General features: G+C 49.6%; 1 protein-coding gene across 2 annotated transcripts in view; it reads right to left on the reverse strand.

Annotated features, from left to right (window-relative positions):
• DOCK4 (dedicator of cytokinesis 4) overlaps window positions 1-15034 on the reverse strand; it is a 282383-nt gene that overhangs the window by 141145 nt on the left and 126204 nt on the right. For both annotated transcript variants that reach the window (XM_036230498.1, XM_036230496.1), the window contains exons 5-7: window positions 11636-11732; window positions 8775-8923; window positions 5698-5782 (exon numbers count right to left, since the gene is read on the reverse strand). In XM_036230498.1, the coding sequence (XP_036086391.1) occupies window positions 5698-5782; window positions 8775-8923; window positions 11636-11732 (331 nt within the window). The remainder of the gene's footprint in view (window positions 1-5697; window positions 5783-8774; window positions 8924-11635; window positions 11733-15034) is intronic.

The raw sequence follows: 15034 nt of genomic DNA on the forward strand, positions 1-15034 counted from the left end.
CGCGCTCGGGAGCCCACGCTGGGCCTGTCTCTTGAGGTTCGTCTCAAGAGTCACTGCCTTCCTCTTCTCCCCAGAAGTAGGAGACACAGGTGGGTGTTTTGCTGACATAGCAGGACGTGAAAACACAAAACACAATGTCCACAACACGCGGGCGCACAGGACACTGTAGGGCGTCGTGATTCCCGCTCGCGATCGCCTGGGCGACGGGCCCTGCGGCTCGCGGCCGCTGTCCGGGGTGCTGCCGCTGTCCAGCGTCCCGAGAACGTGCGCACCCGAGTCGCTAGTCCGGGGAAAACACCAATGTTCGAAGTTCAAAGTACGCTTTCAGCTGACTGTGTGCAGCTTTTGCACGACCGTGAAGCTGAAAAATCTTAAGTCGAACCACTGCAAGTCAGGGGCCATCTGTAATTCTTTTTATGCTATGAATTTGGTATCTGGTTAGATGTTAAATTCCCAATTTGCTGAAGTAAGAAACTTTGAAGTTTGTAAACCATCAAGGAATCTTGTTTTAAGAATGTATTTTTTAATCATTAATGCTGAGCAGATTCGAGAAGCAAGAAGTTCGAAGGATTCTACTGCTTCCTCATCAACTCCCAGGGCGAGAACAGATTGTTAGTCATCTTTTAAAAAATCAGACTAAATTATAACTAAAGATCATTTCATTGACGGTAGCTAAACGGTAGCTAAGCTATGACTTTGCACTTCTCATAATTAAAAGTTCTTTCAAGTATGCCAAATTGCAAACCACGGTGGTTTTCTGAGACAGGCAGTGGCGAATGATGTTAATCACTGGAGCTCGAAAATGCGTCCAGCTTGCTGTGAGGCTCTGGCCAGGGCCCCAGGGAAGCTGATGGCAGAAAAGCGCAAAAAGCCTTAAGGTAGGAGCAGCATCTGCGCCCGTCTGCCACGGCTGACCTCGACACAGCCAGCCGAGCCTACGCCTGGGAGACAGGACCAGAAGGAGGGAGGGAAGGGAACACCCGGGGTCCCAGAAGTGGGGAGAACGTGCGGGTGACCCTTCGCTCAGCATACACTTGTTGAGTATTGATTATGTGCCAAGCGCCAGGAGTGCAATGATGAGTAAGACCGGAACTCGCCCGTCCCTTCACAGGCCTTATCCGCCAGCGGGGGCAGACACCAGCTAAACGGTCACACTCCCAGATGTAACCCGCAACTGTGACGGACAAAGGGGAGGAACTCTGCGGGGGGCCTGACCAGGTGCCGGGGCAGTCGAAGGGGGCTTCCTAGGGAAGTGACACATTAGCCGAGAGCTAAGGTGTGAGCGGGAACCACAAACCGCCCGGAGCACTGCTTCTCAAACCACCTACCTGCAGCAAGGACCAGGCTGCTTCCCCCCAGCCCGCTGCAGACCAACATTTTCATAAAATACGAAGAAAATGTCACGCCAATGTCAGAATGTCACAAACGTTTCTAAATGTCACTTGGACAAGTTACAAACCGTTCACGGTCCGGCCAGTCCTTGGACCCCACTGTGGGCAGAACTGACTCAGGCTAAGAGGAGGGAAACATGCAGAGTCTGAGTGACCGTCCTGGGGCTGAGCGTGGAGGATTTCTGCCTTCAGAACAGACTCCCGATGAGGCCATTTCTTTTGACTCACTTGGCAATTAAAAAAAAAAATAGCTCAGGGACTTGAACTCCCCTGTAAGGAGCCATGCCCTTTGCGTGAGGTTGAGGTGTTTAACCTCATTTCTACATTAGCGCCTTGTTATGCATCTAAGTATGATGCAATGACTATTGAGGACCAAGCCAGAAGGCAAGAAACGTTTTCTAAATTTACACTTGCAAATGCAACAGCATAAAACCACCAGAACTTGGTTATGCTTTTATGTTTTAGTTTGAACTACTTGAAAAGTAAATGGTCTAAAAAAGTGCAATTAACCAAATGTATCTATAATCACTGAATACTCAATGGGTATACCAGACTCTTCTCTGTAAAAGTGGAGAAAAGGTACATTTTCTTTTAACATGGGTGGACCTCAGCATTGTGCTATGTGGTGGCCATAACTGTTAAAAAAAAGTTTCCTGCAGAACAATATTCTAACTAGAAAAAAGCATAATTCTGCCTTGTTTTCTATAAAGGCTGCTCTATTTTGTGCTTTTTTAAACGCTTTTAATAACCCATAGCAGAAACCTCGCACATTCATAAAAATACATTTCTTTAACTCACAAAGAAGTTTTGGGGCTTTTTCCTGAAAATTGCTAACTTATTTACTGATTTACTTTATAGCTCAGGGTAACAGAGCACAAGCTACTAAGAAGAAACGAATGCCTCCTAAAGGCTAAGGCTGGGGAAGCAGATATAAAAACCTTATGAAAAGAACAGATTTCAAAAAGGTATCTGGTCTTTACTTCAAATAGCGCCAAGTTCCCAAATCAATCATGACATTCACTAAAAACTGAGGGGAAAAATTAGCTCCCTTACTCATGCAAAGAATCCAATATATCTAAGTCAGTGGATCTCAACCTTGGCTGCACTTCAGAACCACCCAGAGAGCTTTTAAAAATTACTCATAGCCAGGTCCCATCCCAGAACAATTAGACGAGAATTTCCAGGGGCTGGGGCTCCAGACAGCGGTAGTTTTAAAGGCTCCCCGGGTGATTTTAACGTGCGACGAGGGCTGAGAATCCCTGATTGAGATCACAGGCAGAGATGCAGACCGCAGCTGAATGAAAACGTGCCGCTGGCTCCTGCACATCCCCTGTGCCCTGGGACGTTTGCTCGCTGCATGCATGCTAGCGAGCCTGCCCGCTCCGGTCCTCTGCACGGCCATGAGTCCTCACGGCTGGCGCTCCCTCGCCCCACCCCCCACCCCCACTCATCCAGGTCTGGGAACGATCTGGACTTAAGTAGGTTATGATTACTTGTTTATCCCTTGATAATTCACTACTTTGGGGAACTGCTAAAAATATCTCTGTGAAAATATTGCAACAAAAACGAAATTTAAAAGGCACGCTCATACTTCGACGGCTACAATTTGGGAGTTCCAACATACAGACAAAAATCTGTCTCTGAAATAATTCATGGTTACAAAGGCACCTATCTAAATGTGCTTACAGTTCGGCTAGATCTTTGATTAGGAAAATAAACAGATTCCAAAGATTTGTGTAAGTGACAGAAATGTTTAATCCTCGCACACGCATGACTGTCCGGGTGAACTGTCTGCCTGGGATGTTTTCCACTTCACTGCTATTGAGTTTGGCTGCTCATTTCTGCTGTGGGGCTGTCCTGGGCTTTGTCAGAGGCTTAGCATCTTTTCCTGACCTCTAATGACACCTCTCCCCAGCCCTGCCCCACGGCATCCCTGACTGTGACAACCAAACATGTCTGCAGACACTGCCAAATACGTTCCCTGGCGGGGAAAGCTGCCTGTTTGAAAACCACTGGTCTACCCACAAAGGATCACAAAACACGCAGGGGACCAAACCTTATGACATCAAGAAAGGCTCCTGAGAAGATGCTCCACGTGCACGGGTAACCGGAGAATCCAGCTAATAAGGCCGCCTCCTCACAGAAGGACGGGGTCTGGCCCCTGGCAATAAACCAGACCTTCCGAACAGACACACGCTAACGCTGGGTGGGAACGACCTGCTAACGGGACTATGGAAACCTACGCGAGACTTTTCATTAATGATGCGATAGGGATTTACTGAGGTGGTATCGCCTGGGCTTCAGACATGACTCCGAGAAGCCATCTCCCTCCTACTGCTGGAGAGCAGATGCAATGGCTGGAGCTCTGGCGGCTACCCTGTACTTTGAAGTATTCTTGACAATGGAACCACACACTGCACAGCAAAAAAAAAAATCAGAGCCTGTATCCACTTCTGACACCATGAAACCACAAAAAAAGCCCAGAACGTCCTACTTTTGGACGTGCATATTGTGAGAGAGAAATTTCTATCACATCTAGGCTTCTATTACTTATTTCATTGAACGCAGCTAAATCTAATCTTCGGGTTTAGCATATAAGGTATCAGTTATTCTTGCCACCTTCCCTGTCTAATAAGAATAAAATAAAGATGAGAAAGAAATTGAAATTGCCTGGATGCTCAGGCGCTCTGTAAACATCATTTGTCAAAGAAAGGCATTCTACATGCAATTCTTATTTAATCGTCATGAAAAAAAAACAGGATAGGAATTGCTTTCCCATCTAACAGGTGAAGGAGCTGAGGCTCGGGGAGATGAGCAGTAAGTCCAGGATCACAGGCCTGGTGAGCGGAAGCGATGGCAGTTGAATCTCGTTGTCTTGCCCTACGGCCGTGGCCTTTCCAGAGCCCCATTATGATCTAAAACACGGTGAGTGCCCAGTGCCAAGCACCGTGCAGGGTGACCCAGGGCCTAACAGAGGGAGCATCGGACACGAAGCTAAAGAAACTTCAAGGGGAGTGAGAGATTTTTAAGAAGCGTGCCTCGACGACAGAGACGATCCACAAGAGGATGTGACTGACAAAGGGATGGTACAGGTTTGTGATAAATGCCGAGCAGCAGCGAGGACGCTGACGTGGAGCGCGCCCCTCACCGCTCCCCCTCCTCGCACGGCAGGCCCTGAGCAGTCTCCTAGCGGGTGGGCGCGACTCTGCTCAGCACCGCGGCCAGACGGCGAGCCGCGTGCGATGTCACGCTCCAGATGCTCGGTCTAGAGGGAACCCTCCAGGGGAACGAAATTTATTTCAACTGATATTATGAGGTGTAGACAATCTGGACAGATGGACGATTAAGGGGAGAACCGACAGCGGTATGGAGAATCGACAGGAGCCCTGATGGACTTGCTGATGATTTTCCCTGACGTTTCTCAGGTACGGACGATCCATCTCAGGTCAAGAAGAGCCCACTACTCTAGAAAACACTGCCAGCTTCAAAGCTGCCCAAAGGGAGGCCGGGTCTTCTGGAGAGGAGCCTACCACCCTCCACAGGTGACAGAGGGCAGGGTGCAGCAGCACCTGACCCAGGTGAACCCCACCTGGGGGAGGGGCCTTGGAAAGCCCTGCTCAGCCGTCTTCTCAGATTTCGGGTTTAAGAGGGTTTGGCTGATATTAGGCGATTACATAAATGTTATATAACTGTTAAGGCTACAAGGCTAAGTATGAGGTTGATGGGACCAGCTTGGAAAACTGAGAAGCCAGGCAAACGTCAGGGCTTTAAGCTGCCACGAGCCACGAGTCGCCGGTGGTGCCGCGGCGGGCCGTGCCAGGCTGACTCACAGGCTTCGGCACTTAGGGACGGACTGGGCCTGGGAGGGGCGGGCCGAGGCCAGCAGTAGGGGACCAAGGAGACACATTCAGAAGTCTGGGCAGGTGCTGATGATGGGGCAGGGAGGGCTTCACAGGCTGGTGAGCAAGGGCTGGTACCATTAGTCACGGTAGTGGCCTGGACCACAGCGGGTGGAGATGCGCGACTTGAAACCACGTCGCCCAACTAGGCAAAAAGCACAAAGATTCACAAATGACCTTAGAACTAGCTTGGGCTTTCTTCCAAGTGCCTGGGAGAGGGGGGCTCAGGGGAGGGTGTCGTGCCATCCCGAGACAGGTCGGCGTTCTCAGCTCTGCACCCAGGGCCTGGTCACCTCAGCTCTCAGTTCTCCTCACTCCTGATCCCATCTGGAACATCCCATTCTCATAAAATCAAGCGAGTATGAAAACTGCCACAGAAACCATGAGCCGAGGCCACCGGTACCCACCAGGCGGTAGAGCTCGGTGATGCTCACGTCCTCGGGGTCCACCACCACGTACTCCTTCCTGGGCACCAGGTCCAGCCCCAGTTGTCTAGAAGACAAATGGCAAAAGTTTAGGAGAACTGTCCTGGCCTTTGGGGCCCTGAGACCTTGGAACCTGCAAGTTTCCTTCTCTCCTAAAACTCTGATCGTTCAGCTGCTAGCTTCCTGGCTCCCGGCTGTACGGAGAGAGTTTTATCTGTTTCTATTTCCTGTTTCTATTTTGTTTTGTAGATTCCTAGGTCCGTCCTTAGGATAAACCTCCCACTGTCTGAGGTTTCACGAAACAGCACCAGGACAGTGTTCTAAAAGCAAGAAGAAATGAGGCAAAAAGGACGAGCTGGAAGGGCAGCACACGGGATGGAGAAGCCAGTGGTGGAAGGCAGGGGAGGGTCACGTTTGACACCAGCTGTCACCAAACTGCTCTGGGAAGTCAGGAAAGAGGAACTGATTCTCAGTCCCACATAATCTTAGCAGGAAAGTCAAAGGACATCACAGGACACGGGGAACAGAAACTGGTACCATTACTTTAACTCTGGTTTCAGGCGTCGAGGAGAGAACGCATCTTTAGACATCCTCACTAGGGAGTAAGATGGATTGACATGTCCTCTTCCCAAGCTCTCGCTGTCTGGAGGCTTCTCTTGGCCACTCTACAGTTTGACGTACAACGTGAGACTGAACACCTTTTTAACCTATGTTTGTCCACAGAGCTACGTGCTGAAGGATAATTTTGCAGGACAACTTGATCTAGTTTAATACGCAAGAGAACAATCTGAATTTGCTTTCCGCTTAGCACTATTCAATAAGAAAACTAATTTATACTTAAAGGAATAAGGTAAACGCACAGCCTGTATGCCGTTAAGTCGCTTTTCTATAAGTGGTCAAAGAAATTCAAAGAAAACAGAATGAGACCAGAAAATTCATGAATTTGAGGACGATCTAAATAAATTCTACTGCTCATTTTCATGCACCAATGTTTTCCCAGCTTACTATAAATTAGCCATAAAACTGCCCGAAGCACAAGCTGGAATTTACTGGAGTCAAAACTGAGTCATGATTCAGTCATAAGCACTGTCTTTCCTTCCTTTCCCTTTCGTTCTGTTATTGCCTTCTGTCTGAAAACCAAAAAAGAACCATCTTCTTGCCTGCTCTATATTTCTAAGCTATGTTTTTGTTGTTGTTTTTGTTTGTTTGTTTAACAGGTACTTGGTTGGTTTTCCAGCATTGATCAGACATGCTGGTTCTGGTAGCTGACAGGTGCGGCTGGGTCATTAGCTGATGCAGACGAGTGTCTGCTGCGAGAGGCGAACGGCCTTGGGAGAGCATCCATGCGCGAGAGCAACTGGCGCCGTGGCCAGAAGAACCTGTGCGACTCGGGAGTCGTTTTCCCTGTGCTGTCAGGGTGGGGAGAGGCGGACACCCCGTCCCCTCATCCGCCCTTGCCTGCGGGGACTGCCGTGCCGTCTCTGGTGGCCGGGGCTCACAGACAGCAGGACGCGACCACACGGCGCTCCCCAACACAGAGATGAACGTGCTCTTCCTGGAGGCAGCACGGCGCTGCCTCTGGGGGTGGGGCAGCGCGCCTCGAAAACGCGCAACGTTACCGTGCAGAAGATGCTCATGCTGATGTTATCAGACACGCGGCCTGGTCAAGTAAACTTGAGACAGACGGGAAAGCCCTTCATGATAAACGAGTGTCCTTGAATTCATTACTGCAGTGCTGGTAATTAAACGTGTCTTCTCTGCAATTTCCATACTTTTACGGGGTCCAAGAGACCAGACTTGGGAAGGGGGAGGAAGGCTGCGGGGGCTGGTGAAGAGAGTGAGGAGGGCGACCTGGGAGCCAGCGACGAGCCTGGGCGGGCATGCAGTGAGCACTTCCCTGGCTCGCCCACCTGTGCCCCTTGTTAAAGCCCCCCCCCCCACCTGTGCCCTCTGTTAAAGCCCCCAGGCTTGTCAGTGGTTAACCATTCACTTGAACGGGAGGCACCAGGCAGATAAGCACCTCGGCTGGCCGACCATGTTTTTAAAAGCTCGTGGCCTGCAGAAGACCACCACCCCCGCTGGGGCCAAGTTTTGGTCTAAGTCTGTATTTCCAGAGCGGATCAAAAGGCCAGGCGGCCCGCGATGCCGCGTGCGGGTGCTGGCTTCTGATGAAGCGCGTCCCAGGCGAGGGCGGGCGGCCCTCGGCTTTCCCGTCGGTCTTTCCCGGTTCAGTGAAAGGCGGGCTCGTCTGCGGTGCACCCCGGCCGTTTTCTCCTCTTCCGTCTGCTTCTCTTTCATTCTGTCCCTCTAAGACCCTGTGATGGTCCAAAGAGCGAACGGAGCTTTGGGGCGAGGAAAGGCAAGGAGGGTGCAGCCACAGACGATCCTGAGGGACCTTTAAACTTCTTTAAGCTTCAGCCGAGCCAAGCTCAGGGTGCGGGTAGGAGCTGGCCCGCTCCGACGGCTTGCCCGCATGGTGACAGTCACACTCAGCTCATCAGGCCTGATCAGAGCTTCAGGCGATCAGATTCACCATGTAACTCGGCAGGTCCTTTAGATCGGTCACTTACAGGCTTATTTAGAAGTAAATCTTGGTCAAGAGCTGCGTTCGATCCCGTTCTGCCAAGCGGCCCTTCAAGGAGGCTAATGCGCACACGTAGGACGACCACAGGACGACCCCGGCAGTGGGGGGCCCAGCCCTGCACCTGCGCTGTCACCAGGGCTGTGGCCTGAGCGACTCCTCCAGATGACACGGGCGACTGGTGACCACGGCACAGAGGTGGCACATGGTACAAAGGAACGCACAGGGCAAACCTAAAGGCTATTTGAAAACACCTGTGTCTGCAGAAGACGTAGCTCACTGATGCCTGAGAGCGCGCCAAACACTGGGACATGCCCACTGCCAGCCAGAGGCCGCCAGCGGGCAAAGGACAGCGGCCAGGGGCTGGGGCGCTCCGCCATCACCACGGTCTGCGCTAACCCCGGGGGACCCCAGGAATGCCACACCCGGGCTCACGCCCCGCCCCCGGGGTCCCGCGGGGGTGGGGGGGGGTACTCACTCATTGCCCCAGTCGAGGCGCGCGGTGATGTGGCGCTTCACGTCCTTCGTGCGGTCGTGAGTCAGGTGGCCCAGCAGCACCTGTCGCCGCAGGTCCAGCACCTCGTTCATGATGTGCCACAGCCGGTGGAAGAGGTCGCCCTCGTTCCTCTAGGAAACACGCAAACGGGAGACGCAGCCTCAGCGCCCGCGCTGAGCTGCGGGGTAACGACGCGCGGTGGGGAGGGGCGCGGCCTGCTCACCCTCCGTGCTCTGGCCGCTCTGGGGACAGCGTCTCTGTTAACAGACTGACCCGCCCCTCGCGTCTGCAGACGCGCTCACCGCTCTGCAGGCTTCCGCCCAGGGCAGGACGCTGCCCAGGACAGCTACGCGTCCCAGACGGCCCAGCACGGCGCTTGCTCCTGTCCCCGCTGCGCCTCCCGCGGGAGGGCGTCAGCACCAGCCAGACTGCAGCGCCCTGCAGGCTCTGCCCGGGGCTCCGGGGCTCCGGGCCAGGCCCCGCCCCACCGGGCTCCGCCCCCCCACACACACACCACGCCCACCCTCACCCCCCGCTGACACGCTGTTTCCCCTGTGGAACCAAGGCCACGCTCAACCAAAGCCGATTTAACGGAACTCATGCTGTTCTGATCATTTCTTGCAGGTCGGTCCTGTGCTCTAGTGCATCCCCCATCAGAGGCTGGACACACGATGGGCTGTCACACTCCTGCCCTGAGGGAGTCTCACCAGTATTACTGCTCAGTACTGAGACCTTTACAAGCAGCGTTTTCTGTCTCGCTTGTTGAACATTCACGCAGACTCAAGGTCCCGTCCTATGAAAGCCATCACGCACGGGGGCTCGGTGGGAACGGGGATCACACTCCTGGCTTCAGGTCCTGGTGTTGCCACTTATGCGTTTCAGAGGCTTTGAGAGTGAGTCTTGTCACCTGTGAGTTTTGTCTTCTGGAAAGAGTGTTTCATGGGTTTGAATGATCTACAAGATGCCATGTCCCTCATCGAGCACCGTCCAGGGGACAAGAGGGAGCCTTAAAAGACGCACAGCGCCCAACATGCTCAAGCACGATGAACTTGAACCAAAACATTCGCCACGAAACACATCAGGAACAGAGAACCAGAAAGGTCCAGCAGAGCCGAGTCAGCTCATTCCAAGGTCGAACACCTGATCTCTCCAGAGCACACTTTATATTTGTTCCTAATATCAGGGACTGCCATTCCCGTCTCCAGGGAAAATTTTAAATCATTCTGTTGCCATTCTGTGGGATCCTGGGCGGTAAGGTTTCTCTAGAGCTCACAACACATGGATTTTCAAGCCAATCTCGTACATCCCCAAAATAGATGCTCGAAACTTCAAAAGCAGGTAAAAATAGCGAAAGAAGGTAGAATCAAGAGGAAATTCGACTCTGGTCCCCACGAGCAGCTACTTGAAAGGACAGAGCCGGAGCCCTCGCTCAGCTGCTGGATGACACTCACTCGCTGTCATTATTTTTACAACCCTTATGTTGGGGATTTAGAGGGCAGTGATTTGAAAAAAATAGTGTCGTTTTCCATGTTAGTCTCATGCACAATCTTATTTAAGATGAAATAATACTTGGCTTTTATAGTCTTTTCAACATAATTGTTTTTTAAAAATCTCAGAAGGAGATCTGCATTCCCTCTGCAGCCGCCCCCCCCCCCCCCCGGCACAGCCCCGAGGCAGCTTCATCTCGAATGCCCCGTTCACCTCACTCCCACGGGGCAGGGACTCAGCCCTTCATCCGAGACCGGCCCCGGGGTTTTATTAGTGAATCCTACGGCCACCAGGCTCCAGCAAGGCCTGCTGAGATTAATCCAAATTCAAAAGGGTTTCTGTTAGTGACTTGTTAAGGTTATCTTGCCTCTGTGAAAGATCCCATCGCATTTCATAAGTAACAAACAATGAAAACTGTCACTCTGTGCCCACGCCCCTCACTGATTTAAAACGGAGTCTTTGACGGGCTTTCCGAATTGTTTTGTCAGGATAAGTACACCTTTGTGTTTTGAACAGCCCCTCAAACGACTGGGCTGTTCTACACATTCCTTTAAAAATAAAAGAAGAAATAGCTTCCATCTTGCCCAAAACCTCGCCAGCCCAAACTTCCCCACCGACAGTGGTTCAGAGTGAGGGCACCGTTCCCACGGGGACCCCAGCTCGGCCACTTTCTGACGGCGTGGCCCAGAGCAAGTACGTCACTCTCGGCCTCATTTTCCTCATTTGTGAGCCGGAGAGAATCACAGGCATTATTTGTTGAGTGGTTCTCAGAATTAAATGAGACGCTGCATATACAAAACTTCCCACGGGGCCTGCAGCATAGGAGGCTCTCAATAAATGTAATTAGTCATAATATATAAATATCTATACACACACATATCCCCTAAACACTGACCCCCCCCCCTTGTTTTAGTTAAAAAACATCTTTCTTGTATATTTAAAATATTATTCTCATTGATTCCGGGTAAGTATTATATCATTTTCAGTATACTCAAATCACTTATAGAGAATTAGAATAAAATACCACCAATACAAAAATTATATTGAAAATAAGTTTTTTCTCCCTTAAAATTAAAATTTTCCCAAAGCTTAACACTAGTCCCAGGGTTGATTAAATGCCAGAAAAAGTATCTTTTATAGTCCAACAGCAATGAGAAAGAATTTATAAAACCTGTGCGGAGCGGACACAGGAATTACAAGGCCGTCTTATTAAGCACTATGTCCGTGGTCTCCGGAGCAGTGACTTATACCGGACGCTCAAATATCGTCAGTGCTCACACTCGTTCTTAAGATACTTAAGATACTTCTTGAGACAATTCTCTGTCCAAAGATTATGCCATTAAAACGTTACTTACCACATAGAGTTGTTTCCACATGGTCCCCCAGTCTCTCAGTGTGGACGTCATTTCTGTGATAACAGAGTCTTCAGTGGGAATAACCATTTCAAATTGTCTGTGAAATTAAAAAAAGAAACACAAAGTACATATGCAAATACCATCAACAACAACTTTCTTTAAAATGCTCTGAAAGGCAAACTTGGAGAGAAAGCTGCCCAGCTTCTTTGGTCTTGCAGACATGAACCAGGACCTGATTATAAACGGGTATGAGGGATGCTCCGGGTTACAGCAACATGACCCCAAAATGACCAGCCACGTCATCCAGACCGAGTTTGGGGCTGTGGGGGGAAAGCCACAGCAAACAAAGAGCCTCGCTCCAGCCATAGCTGGGGCACCAAACGGCAACTCATCTGACCTCTCCATGCCCCAAAGCCCGCCTGTGATGCGAGGTCACCAGGCCTAGAGAAACAGAAATGGCTTCTGCATCCCTACAGCCTTGGAACTCAGAGTGACGGACCTGGTTCGAGGATGCGGATAAGGACGGCCGCGAACATCCCTACCAACTCAGTGTCATAAATAACTAGACACCAGGTACCGATTACACGCTTCCTCGATCTCTCCACCACCTCTGTTTTACTGTCTGCCAACGAGGCCATGAAAAAAGGTTAGCATTAACTCCAAGTAATGCCAGCACGTACTGTAGAACTTATCAAAGGCTCAAGATATCACAGATGTTTGAACATCCACTGTAAAATGTTCCTACAATTAGGGAGATTTATTCTTCCTATTTCTCCTCGATAAAACAGAAATTACGCTTAGAGAAGATTCGTACCAACACCTAGTAAGGCACGCATAGTGGGCCTACTGCTGAGAAGATATATAAGGAGACAGGAGGCAAAAAAAAAAAACCCAGAAGATTTAATCTGTCCTCTGTGTCCTGCCTTCCATATGCAATAACCTTCTTCTTCATCTCGAGTTTCTTTTTTCAAATGCTCTCAGTTTCTATGCAAGTTCAAATGGTTAAGTGGCTATTTCTACTTCTTCTGAAAAGAACGCTACCGACTATATGGATGGGGACTGCTTTCTTCATGTGACTATTTTTTTTCAAGAACAAGATCTAATACATAGAAAGCGACAATATATTAGACGCTGAACCAGGCTGTCGAGATGATCGAGAGAAAATTACTTCTTAGCACGAGGCTGGTAACTGCTCTGCATTCCTTTTTGACAGTGTGTCCGAACAGTGTATAACCGTCTTTTGTGAACTCTCCTTGAATGCAAGCGCGAGAACTAAAATCTTGCCTTGATTTCTTCGCTGATATAGCCTCATCTCCTCATTTCATGCTCCTGCCAAAATAAGTGCCCTTTGAATTACCTTTGCTTCTTTCTAGAGCTTAAACACAGCTGAAAATGTAAAACTGGGGTTTAAAACTGGAACTAAAAGTAAATAATAATATATGAACTGTGACATACATGATCTACTTAACATTTAAAAAGTGACATGAGCTCAGCAGGAATTAAACAATACAGAAGTGGCCTCGCTGCTCACAAACTGTAGGTTAATTTAAGGACCCCCATCAGTCCTCCAGACCTCTGGAGACCCAGGAGAGAGCATACAGGCAGTTCGGTCTGCGGGAAGTTGATCTGGGTTTGCTCAACCAAAACGTAAATCTTCGAGAAGCACAGAAGTGCCATTTTAGGGGAGGCAGCTGTTTCCTCTTAATTATGCCGAAGCCCAAATCGACCTTCACACCATGTGCCTTGAGCAGTTGCCCCTGAGATTATGTTTTATTCGGTTATTCTGAGATGCACCTTGCAGGTATATCATCCTGATGGGCCACTGCACTGCTACTCCGCTTACAATAAGACAAGTAACGTCAAAATCCCCAGGAGGTTCCTCGCGGGGAGGCAACGGCCGGCAGTGCTGGCTCGCAGATGGTTCAGGCCACCGTGGTGCTTCCCGTTGACCATCCTGGAATCTAGGGTCTTAGTTCCAACAACTGAATTTTTTTTTTTTTTTAGCAAATAATCTTTGGTTCTAGTCCAAAGTTCTCCTATAGAATAATGCTCATCACGCCCCGTGTCAGGTGGAAAATCCACCACCAAGTCTTAAACTTATCCAAATTTTGAGTCACTTTTACCCCCATTTAATTGTCCTCGGGGCTCAGGGTAGGGGTCCAGACGTGAAAAAGTTAGGTACTAGGACAAAAACAGAAGTGAAAGAAGGTGTGTACTTCAGTTAAAACTGTGTCCCTACCGCCCACCCCCGGCCGCCTTGAGAGTGGACGAGAGCCGTCATCTTTGCTGGCCTCTTTTCTCTGCCTTGGTCAAGCGCACGGTGGGGCTGGGTGGCCCTTTGCTCTGGAAGGTTGAGGGTGTCAGGGTGGGGCTTCGGGGCAAAGGCAGCAAGGAGGACTGGCTGTGCAGGTCTGCCCAGGGGGACACGTAGGGGAACCAGGCGGAGACCCTGGCGTCTCCACATCATCTAGCCCAGATCACTGGGGCAGAGGTCAGAAGGAAGAGTAAGCCTATGGCTGAAGCGTTTTCTGGAGTGTCCTCCGGTTCTCTTGAGGGCGGGACAGTGTCAAATCCAGTCTGGGAGAATTCCAAAAGGACGATTACCCTGCTTGACTCACTCCTGGTGGATGATAGCTACATGACATTTCTGAAGGACATGCATTTCTTACAAGAGTAGCAGTGGTCATTATTAGTATTAGGATTATTACGCTTTCCGACTACTGCTTTGAGTAATTACTATTATTACTGCTACTAGTAGTAATATTGCTTAAAGTCACTGACGCATGAGACACATGGTACCGGGACCTCCTAGGCCCTGAGTTCTGCCCATACAGGACACTCATTACACCGCAGACTCTGAGCCACCTGCGGAAGGCATTTTACTGATGAAGGTTTAATACCCGACCTTTCTAGAAAGTGGATGGAAGAATCATCCATTTCGATAGCATCCTTGGAATTTTTTTTAACTAAAATTCCATTTTAAAGCTATCATTTATTTACTATACTTTAAAATGTGCTTTCATAATTCAAATAAATGCCTATTTTTTTGAGGGAAAATGGCTGAATCTATATTCTTTCTTTTGTCATAAAACAAAAATATTTGATGACCCAAATGTACATGCCTGTGACAATGGAAGCAAATGTTTGGGTCCAAATCCGTGGCCCATTTATACCGATCTGCTCGTGTTACCACTTATATAAGCAACTTCTACGGTTTTAACCTGTGATATTTTATTTAAAAGATCTGCAATCCCAATAGCTACTTCAAGGCCTTTGAAACCAGACTGGAAAAACGTTTTAAATGTATGAGAAATCCTGGGTGATCAATGACATCAATTCAAAATGTCACAGAAATGTTCTCTGAAATATAATAATGGCTCTGTGAACTGGTCACACAAG

The sequence above is a fragment of the Rousettus aegyptiacus genome, unplaced genomic scaffold (genome assembly GCF_014176215.1).
Source record: "Rousettus aegyptiacus isolate mRouAeg1 unplaced genomic scaffold, mRouAeg1.p scaffold_m13_p_13, whole genome shotgun sequence".
Taxonomy (NCBI): Eukaryota; Metazoa; Chordata; class Mammalia; order Chiroptera; family Pteropodidae; genus Rousettus; species Rousettus aegyptiacus.